This window comes from Bos javanicus, chromosome 10 (genome assembly GCF_032452875.1).
Source record: "Bos javanicus breed banteng chromosome 10, ARS-OSU_banteng_1.0, whole genome shotgun sequence".
Taxonomy (NCBI): Eukaryota; Metazoa; Chordata; class Mammalia; order Artiodactyla; family Bovidae; genus Bos; species Bos javanicus.
This window is the reverse complement of record NC_083877.1, coordinates 36,570,865-36,580,920: the sequence shown is the minus strand read 5'-3', so window position 1 is coordinate 36,580,920 and position 10,056 is coordinate 36,570,865. Positions and strand designations below refer to the sequence as shown.

The following is a 10,056-nucleotide window of genomic DNA, read 5'->3' as shown; positions in this document are numbered from 1 at the left end:
GAGGTGCCGACTGTGTCATGGGGCAGGGGAGTGGGGGTGGATGACTTTTCCCTCGTTTTGCCAGCATCTTGGAGCATCTTCAGTACAGCACTCGGGTGTGCCACCTGACCTGACCCAACCGTCCTGGACTTGGGGACCAGGAGGGAAACCATAAAACAACACTATGAATCCCTGCTCCCCTACCTTCCTATTAAAGAACCCTGTTGTGCTGAATTCACCCCTTTCAATGTAATTAACCCATTCTGGAGGAGGAAGGGGCTGGGGAGCCTGTCTCTGGGGGGCCTAAGATCTCCACAGGCCCAGGAACTGAGTTTAGGGAGCTTGAAGAACTGGGGAGGGAGCCTCCTCGGTCCCCAGCTGCTCTTTGGCCTCAAGCCCCCCGAATCCAGGAGTAACCAACCTTGGAACCTTTGGAGTCTCACCTGTGGCCTAAGGGTCCTAAGGGTGAGGACTCTGGCACTGATGGTGCCAGTTCCTCCCTGCACTCCTCCCCAGGCTTCTAGGTGGCTTGAGTCCCACGTAGCCTCTGTCTCCTGCAGTCTGTGCTACACGTCTGGGCCTGTCTCAGGGCTGGCCTGGCACCACTGAGCTCTCCATCCTGGAAACCAGTCTCAGGCCTCCTGGGCAAGAGCCTGGCCACTCCCAGCCTTTGATATGTGGAGCTAGAGGCCACCCCCACCCACAAGGTGTAGGTGGGGAATTGAAATTGCCTCCTGCAGGAAGCCTTCTCTGGATTGCCCTTACCCCAGTTAGCATCCTCCACCTGGGCAGCCCCCAACACTACACATGCCGCTAACAAAGAGCTCTTGTCATAGACCACAGTGATCTGAATGCACCTGACAGATGCTAGGGAACCAAGAAAGAAGGGACCAGAGGGAAGAAGGGGATGAGCCCAGAGTCAAAGCTGGTGTCTTTGAGTTTTATTGGGAAGAGGAGTCCATTGTAGTGTGGGAGTTCAGACCAATAGATCTAGTGCCTGTGAAACAAAGTTCTTTATCTGGCTTCTCTGGAGAGGTATGGAGCCCCCTCAGAAGAGCTGGGCTGAAGAAGAAGCCACTTACCCTGCTCTCCTCCTCCCTCCCCCGCTTAATTAGCGTCGCCGGCTCTAGGAACACTGGGGCTTGTAGAGGGCCAGGCCCTGCGCGTGCAGTGTGTCCCACAGTGGTTGGCACTTGTCCCTACAGGGCGGTATGCACTGCTCCGCATCGCGGGGTTTCAGTCTCTCTTGCCTGCATGCATGGTGGGGACGCAGGCGCAGCTCCATCTGTCAGACCCTCAGGTCAGCAGGGACAGGGGCCCAGCCTCATCTCTCGGCTAGGCTGGCCAGGATGCCAATGAGATTGTCCAGCCCCAGCAAGTAGCCGTCCTCTCGGTTGCCCTCTTCCCAGGGCCGCCGGTGGTCCAGGGTCTGGCCGTCAGGGAGGGGCGTGGTCTTGCCAAAATCGATGAGCCACACGCCGGCGCGATGGCAGTGATCATGCACGAAGAGGAGCGAGCTGCCGATCACCTGCCGAGTCCCCCACCGTCAGGCCACGGTGGAGAAGCCCTCCACCCTCTTCCCTCACAGACCACAGACACGTGAGCCTGCCCTTCTTACCTCGTGCCTCCTAAAGAACTCAGAGACCTCCAGAGTGTCCCGGATGTGCTGCAGGCGGTTCAGATACCTCCTCTGGAGAGGGTGGAGAAGGGGAGGACAAATTAAATACCAACTGAACCTCTGCGATTGTGAGATTATGAAGAACGCCACGATGCATGCTTGGCTTGGCAAATACCATGGTGAAGAAGGCGCAGGCCCCCACGTGGCGCGCAGCCCAGAATTGTTGTAAAGCAATAACAGCGCAGTGCGATAAACACTGGGATGGGGGTCACGTACGGACGGGTGTTGCGTCAGATGACCTGACCTGGGGGCACCCCTCGGTATCAGGCTCCCCAGCATCTCAGGGTTCTGGGATCCCACGCTCACCAGCACTTCCGCATCCCCTTGCACAAATTCCTCAAAGACGCGGATCACCTGCTCTCGGCTTCGCGTGGTCTTGAAGTCTGTACTGCAGGAGCCGTCGGCTTTCTGTAGAAGGTGGGCAGAAATCGTCAGGGGCCACGTGTGCGCCCAAAGGGAGAGGATCTGGCTAGCGCAGCGATACCTCCTGGGACGTTGAATGCCAGGGACAGCGAGACGGCCGCCAGAGGGTGCCTCTTCCGGGGGCAGTCGGGGTGGGAGGTCAACACGGAGGACAGACACCGCACAGTGGGGCTGGGGCGGAGGAAGGGCCCGGGAAATACAAAGCGACGCGAGCCTGGCCCACCTTGATGCCCTCGATGCGGAAGCCGAGAGTGGTGCTGGAGCTGATGCCTTCTCGCCACTGCATGTAGCGCGGCTTGGTAACTGCGCGCTGCGCGTGCTCCTCCTCGGTGGGCGCCTCAGGGTCGACTGCCAGCATCTTCTTATACATGTCCTTCCGCAGCTTGGGCCGCTCACGGGCTTTGGTCAGCTCCTCTTCCAGATAAGTCCTACGGAGGCGCAGGCAGCGGCGCGGCGTGAGCGGGCGCACACTGGAACCTAGTCGAGCACTGCCTTGGGCACGCGTAGAGCGCTCGTTCCCGCCCTGGGCCCTTTACTGGTTTCCAGACGCCCCGCAGGGCACGCGTACCTGACGCCCATCTTGCAGTCTAGTACGCAAGGCCCATCGAAGCCGTCGAGCAAGTCCTGCAACTGCAGGTAGCTCTCGCCGTCGCGCTCCACCACGCCGTGGAAGGCGGGCACGCAGCCGCGTAGCGCATCCGCCATGAGCCGCGCCAGGCAGTAGCGCTCCGGCTCCGAGCTGCGCTTGAGGATCAGTCCGCTGGTGCCCGCTGCCTTGAAACTCCCTGAGGGCAGACCTTGGTTAGTGGCGCCTAAGTCCCTTCCTCCCGGCCTCCGCCCCGCACCCGCCACGACCCCGTGCTCACCCGTGTGCCCTGCCAGCTGCACCCAGGCGTAGCGCTTCTTGAAAGGGCTCATGACCGGCAGGTTCACCATGGTCCGGATCTTCTGCCAGTGGCTTTTCTGAAAGCGACACGACCCGGGTCTGCCAGTCAGCGTCTCAGCAGTAAAGCCATCCTTCCTCTGGAACATGGTCTCGCCCCGTCCCACCCTACCCTAAGCAGCTCGTGCCTGGAGCTTCAACGGCTGATTCACTCAGGGGTTTATCGTGAGCCTGTGTGGCGGACCCTGAGACAAGCGCCTGGAGATGATAGACATCCAGTGTGCTGAAAAGAGCCCCAGCCTTAGCGTCAGAAAGCTCAGTTCTGCTGCTCCACAGCTGCACGGACAGGTTACTGAACTGCTCTGTAGTGGTTTTAGGACTTTTGTGAGGAAAACAGTCTCGTGATGTTAAAAAAAAATGCAGATTTTCAGGTCTACCACAGGGAAACTCTGAGCATTGCACTTTTACCAATGCCTCGGGATATTCTGGGGCTTGAGAAGCCTCTGAGTTCAGTTTCTTCAGTTCCCCGTAAAATGGGGAAATAACTACTCCCACCAGGTTGCTGTGAGTAGTGGTAAATTAGACTTGAGTGTGACAGCCCCCACCCCCAGTCCCATTCCTTGGCGTGGACCACTACTACCTGCACAACTCTGGATTATCATTTAATACTTGGGACCATTGGTTCCTCTTATTTAGGGAGAAAGACAAACATGGAAACAAATCATTACACAGGCCCAAGGTAGGGAGGCCAACCTGATAGGGCCTGAAGAAAGAATGGCTTGGTGCTCCCCAAGGTTCTCTTCCTATCCTTAGATGCCATCTCACTCCCTACCAGTTGACAAGGCCAGGGTACCCCAACCTGGACCCAGAAACCTGGGTTTTGAAAATGGAATACAGAGGGGAGGGTCTGTCATCTTAGATGAAACTGAGAGGGAAATTGAGATTTTTGGTGTACCTTTTGCCTCTTGACCGTTGCGTCTAGTCTGAGATCATCTGATACTCTGAACCTTTCCTCTTCCCACACCAAGCTCATCACTCCTGTGTCTACCCACTGGAGCACACAGGTTTGCTCATCTAAAGAGTGTGTCTGCTGCCTCCTCCCAGGGCGCCTGCCTTTTAGAGGAATGACATGTGTGCCTTCACAAGGCTGGTCCCCAGGAATCCAGCTCTCACTCAGTCCACCAGAGTGAGAGGGAGAACTGGGGTGGAGGCTTAAGCAGAGGAGGCTGCTGACTATAAAACCGCTTTCATGGCGAGGAGATGGGAGTCAGTGACACAGTGCTGGAGGGGGGAGTCCGAAGTTGCTTCCAGTCTTGGCTCTGTCACTTTCTAGCTGAGTGAACTCAAGTGAGAATTTCATCTGTGTGAGCCTGTTTCCTCTGGACCTAGCTGTTGCCATAACATGAGCCACCATTTACTGACCGCCCACTGCACACCAGGCTTCTCATCTCCAACAGACAGCATTGCTCCTGCTTTCTTCCTGTAGTCCCTACATGGCTCAGTAGGGTGTGATCACATGTCCAATCCCCAGAGATCTGGGTGTGTAGCCAGAAGCAGCCCACTAGAAGCATGACATCTCTTTCAAAACTCCCTTTTTCACTCTTTAAATACATACAAGGTTTGCATTATGCTGCATAATAAATCCAAGTTTTATTATAAAACTCTCCCACCTCCGAATCCTCAAATAAAATTCCAGGAGGATGTATGTGCTAGGTACATTGAGTGGCACATCCTATACCCTCTTCCCCCACACTCAGTTTGAAATTCATGATGCTGCTGCACATGCACAGTAAGTGCCTGAGATGGTAACTCTTGCCATTTTACAGAAGGCAATCAAAGTTCAAAGAGTTAACATTCCTGCTATCCCTGCTTCCAGCAGGCCTCCCAGTCTCTGCCCTAAGCTCAAGTTCAAAACCCACCCCCATGTTCCAATTGTCCCAGCAGGTTCCAGAGGTCAAATGGACCCTGCATGAAAAAGAATTTTGTATAAGATGAAGCAGTTTGCAGCCACAAGGCGCTGTGTTTTGATCTCTGGGGAAACACTGAGATCTGCCTGGGGACCCCTCTTTGTTAGCTGGACACCTTTAGTTGATCCAAAGGGATGGGTTTAGTGGTGGGGCTTCAGGAAGCTTTAGGGACTTACTGGCAGAATTTGGGGGGACAGTGGGGCCAGAATGGACTTCATTATAGGGTTCATCTAGTTCTGTAGCCACCCCAGTAGAAGATGGAATCAGCCTTAGGTTAGGTGAGATGGGAGAACTGCATCATCCTTTCTTCTGTGATCATGTAGGAGCAGTGAGTGAGGCTGGAAGGTGAAAGGTGGAGCTGGTAGAAGAGGGTTTAGTACCTGCAGTCCTGAGCTACTGTCTCTTGAGTGATGTGTGATAATATAGCATTGGCTTGCTCCCAAACTGAGATAACATCGGGTTATCTCTCCACTCTCCCCACCCAAGTTTTGTGAGGTCATATTAGCCAAGAGCAGCAAAGACTAAGGTTGTTTCCAGCCATGTGGGTTACAGAAGGCTTTCAAACCCGTTATGCCATTTGAGCCCTCGCAGCCACCTTTTGAGGTTGGTTGGTAATGACAGGATTTAGTTCCTCTGCCAGTAATGGATAGGGTCAGATATGGAAGGAGTTGATGCAAGCATCATGGAATTCTGCCATCTTCATCTAGGGAGCTACCTCCCCCAGGGAACATAATGCATAAAAGATGCATATATCCAGAATGGTTCTAGGGGAATCATTCTTTGGCGAGTGGGTGGGGATTTTGGCACATGAACAACAGCAGGGAAGATATTTTTGAGCAGGTAAGGCTTTTATTGTGTGAATATCAGAAAGCAGATTTATTATGTTACAGAGTGAAACCTGGCTGAAAAAAGGGTTAAAACCCCATTGCCTGGCCCAGGCAAATAGAAGTCTGAGAAAGCATCTCACAGCAAGAGGCTACCCAGACACCTTGGGACAAAAAGCTCAGGAGAGCTGACCATGTGAGAGTCTTTGACGAAGTCACAGGAGGACCCTCTGATAATTCTTCACCCATGAGGCTGGACAGGCAGCATCTCCTTCTGGGCAGAGCTTAGCTGAATACTAGCCTCAGACCCTCCTTTTATTTAGAAGCCCTGAGGACTCCAGCTTCTTGTATCACACCAGACACTTTGTGTATCTTCTGCCAGAAGCCCTTTGCTTTCTTTGTCTTTGGTATTCATCTCCCCTCTTCCTGACTTCCATGCCCTACCTCCAGCCATCCAGACTCTGGCTAAAGCTCTCTACTAGCCCAACCCCCTTGCCATGTTCCCAATACTTTATCAAATAAGCACTCCTGGTGGTGGTGGTGGTGGTGAGAACAATCAGTTTAAATTTATAAAATGATTTGCACCAAGGTATAAGTGACCCACGACTTCACCCTCCCAGGGGCATTTGCTTTTTAAAAAGGAAGTCTGTTAACCTAAATTCTGCTCTATAATTAGTGAAAAGTGAAGTGTGGGAGTTCTGGGCCCAGGACAGGATGGCATCCAGGTCTCCTTACCCATCCTGGAGCACTGAGAGAAGAGAATCAAATGAACAAGAGTCAAACAACCTCTCTTCTGCTAGAGCAACACCCCCAAAATTGTTTTAAGAGGCAGACAAGGCCTAAGAATGTCATGCCAGCTGCCCTTGGGGACAGGCCCCCAACTCCTCTCTTGGCCTGTATGGTTTTTCTTCCCCCTGACTCTTCCCTCTACCGTAGGAAAGGAAGCAGGAAGGAGGCAGGCTGCCCAGTCCCAACTACCTTGAGGGGGAGCCCAGCTCCAGACTCTGGGCACACAGTGTGCGGCTTCTAGAAAGAAGAGGTGAAGGATGTACACAAGCCTTGCAAAGGCTTCCCGCTATTTACGTTATCCACCCAGGCCGGAGGTGTAAGGGGCTGGAGAGCTGAGAGTTGAGGAGTGCTGCAGCAGTACCCTTCTCCCGGGCGCATCCTTCACAGTCAGCCAGCCTATGGGCTCTGCTTCCTGCCTGGGGAAGCCCTAAAGGCAGCCTAGGCGGGCGCGCTGTGCGGCTCCGCGAGGCAAAGTCCGAGCCGGGCCCTTCCACGCGGACGCAGGCGGCCTCTGTCAACAGCCCTGGCTTATCTGCCACCACCGTGGCTGTTTGCCTTCGGGGAGGCCCCGGCGGGCTGGGGGTTGGGAAGGCCTGGTACTCGCAGCCTTGGAGCTGGAAGGGCCCTCCACGGCCATCTGCTCCAGCTCCTGCCGCGCCGGGTGACGGGGAGGCCCAGAGTGGGAGAGGCCGGCCGAAGACGCCCAGGGCACAGCTGCGACTGGGCCCCGGAGTCTTGACCCCAGCTGGGCTGCCTACGTGTAAGCAGTCCTGGGCCGCAGGTCCTCCTCCGCCTTTAGCAAGAAGAGTGAAGCCGGGGGCTGCCCTCGTGGCTCCCTGCCTCCAGCGCCCGCCTCTCAGCTCTCAGAGATTTGAACGGGGGAAGAGTTGGGCCCACAGTTACTGCTCCGGATTTTCGGGGGTAGGGAGGGAGGAGTCCTCTCACCGCCCCTCATCCCCGCCTCAGAAACCCTCGGGCGGCACCGCCTCCTTTCAGGGAACAGGGTTACACCAGAAATGTCAGGGGTCAGGGGTACCCCTACGGAGGAGAGAGGGACTCCCCACACCCTCTGCCTGGTGTCGGGGTGGGTTCCTGCTCTATGAGACTTTTTCCTTTTCCTTCTTGTTTCACAAACCACGTCGCCCTGAGGATAACGTAAGTCTCAGGGGTAAGTGAATCACGGAGCCACTGCAAGCCATTACAGTGACTCTCGCGCCTCGTCCAATCCGAGCGCGGGGGGAGCCTAGGTCCCGCAGGCCCGGCCGCCCCGGCGCACGGCCGCTGCTCTCACCGCCCTTCTGGGCAAGCCCCGAGCCACCAGAGACTGAGGGCGCCCTTCGCCTCTTCCTCCACTTCAGGGACACTTGCATAACGTGGATCTAGAGCAACTCCTTCTCGTTGACCGCGGATAGTTATTTAAAGTATTTGGCCTTGATTAAAACAAGGGGGACAGGACGGCTATCCTGGGAGAAACACGACCCGGAGGGGCAGGCACGGGGAATGACTGCACCATACCCTAGCCTGGGTTATCAAAGGGTCAAACCTGGCCCCAGAACATCCAGGCTACCGGGGGCGGAGATCGGCAGACTGGTCCCACCCTCTCAGCCTCAGTTTACCTCCCTCCACCCTCCCCGGCCAGAATTAGGAGCAGCAAAGCGGAGGAGGGCAGCGTTCCGCCCCCTGCCTAAGCTCGCTGTCCCGCGCCCCTCCCTTGCCCGCGTCCAAGCCTGGTGCGGGCGCCGGGAGCAGACGGCGGCAGTTCGCGAGCGGAGCCTGGAGCTTGGCTCCACTCCCACTCAGGAGAGGGAAACCGTGGCAACGGCGGGGGTGGGGCGGCGGCGCGGGAGAGGGGGCGGCAGAGAAGGAGGCTCGTCCTCACGTCTCGGCGAGAGTTCGCCGGGCAACGCTAAGCCCCTCCGATCCCTCCAGCCATCTCACGGCCGGCAAGTCACACTGCCCCGCCGCCCCACCGGTCTCCGTAGCCGGTCTCGGGGATTCCTCACTCCCTTAGACGCCCCAGGGCCTGGGTCGCGACTCGCCTGTAGAACTGGAGTAAAAAATGTCAAGGCGAGGGGTTGGCCCGGCGCCTCCTACCGACCCCACTGCCTAAAGAGGGAGAAGGGGACTCTCGGGGGAGGGAGCTTAGGGCGGGAGTTGGTCCGCAGCGAGCTCCAAGCAGGTCCCCGCTCCGGCCCCGCCCCGCGGCCCGTACCTGACCCACGTCCTCGCCCGCTTCCAGCTGCACGTTGCCGCGGCTCCGGCTCTCGCTGTCGCTCAGAAGATCGTCCTCCGAATCCTCGGGCAGCGACGAGGAGCCAGTGGAGGAGAGCGACGAGGTGGAGAGGCGGCGCGGCTGCTGCAGGTGCGACGAACCCACAGCCGGGAGCCAGCTACCCTCCGGCTCGGGCGGCCCGGGGCTGGCCGGGGGCACGTCCGGCTCCTCGGCCGTCACAGTCAGCTGCGGGATCACTGGGGCAGGGGGAGCCCGCGGAAGCCCGTTGGGGACCTGTCCCCCTCGCCGCTTGGCCCCGCGAGCCCGGGGCTGCCCGGCGGCGGCGGCAGCAGCGACCGCAGCGCAGCGCGCCTCGAAAAGCAGGCGCAGCTCCCCGACGCTCCGGCGCGGAGCCCGCTCCAGCCCAGGGCTGCACGGCCCCGCGCCTCCCGGCCGCGCCATGCCCGTCGGGCCCCCGGGCAGGGTCATTTCCCGGTAACAGAGCCGCGGCAGAGCCCACCAGCCCGCGGCGCGGCGGGCACTGGAGACGCTCGGCGCCCCCGGCTCGAGACTGCCCCGAGGCGGAGCCTGCGCCGCAGCCCGCCTGGGCCCCGCCTCGGCCGCGCCCCCCGCCCACTCCTTTCACTTTCAGAGAAAGCGCGGGCCTTCCTGGGCTCCTGCCCAGCCGGGAAGGCTCCCTGTTGCTCCGGGGGTGGTCGGGAAGCCCAGGCCTCCTGGATATACAGAAAACCCGGGCCTGGCCTTCGCTGCCTCTCAGTGCCCACCTTCGCTCGGGAAGGCCGGAAGGATTGCTCCGCCCCACGCCGCGCTCGACACCCCAACTCCGCAGGGATTCCTCCAGGAATTCCTCCAGGGCAATTCCAAGGGCCCTGACCCCGCGGGGGTGGAGCTGCTCCAGCTTTCGCTCTCGCACCCGGTCCCCTCGGGCTCCTTTCCTCGTTCCACCCATTCTGGGCTAAGGCGTCCAGGTCTCGGGGGCTTTTCCCCCTTCTTCGGCGCGAGTTCTAGGCCTTCGGCTTCCCCAGGAAGCCTCAACCCAGGGCGTGTGCCCAAGTGGGGACTGTGTCTTGGGAACTAGCTGAGGCTTTCCCCACTCCCTATCCCCGAGGCTGGCAGAGTACAAGGTCAGGGGGCGGGGCTTCGATCTCTCCAAGTTTTCCCGGCAGAGACCCGGCCAGCATCCCAGGCTGCTGCCTGGAGGAGGCTGGGGTGGGGGTGGCGAGCCCTTCTTCCTCCTTTCCTTTTGGAGTTCAGGGCTTGGAGTTACTGTGGGGCTGGAA

At 58.3% G+C, this 10,056-nt stretch overlaps 1 protein-coding gene across 1 annotated transcript; it reads right to left on the bottom strand.

Annotated features, from left to right (window-relative positions):
* Positions 1-905: 905 nt before the first annotated feature.
* ITPKA (inositol-trisphosphate 3-kinase A) lies at positions 906-9,342 on the bottom strand. The gene is made up of 7 exons (XM_061430828.1): positions 8,756-9,342; positions 2,947-3,043; positions 2,649-2,865; positions 2,304-2,508; positions 1,964-2,065; positions 1,598-1,669; positions 906-1,507 (listed from the first exon to the last, which is right to left on the bottom strand). Exons 1-7 carry the CDS (start codon positions 9,242-9,244, stop codon positions 1,304-1,306), a joined length of 1,386 nt encoding a protein of 461 aa, XP_061286812.1. The 5' UTR covers positions 9,245-9,342; the 3' UTR covers positions 906-1,303.
* Between the last annotated feature and the right edge of the window lie 714 nt (positions 9,343-10,056).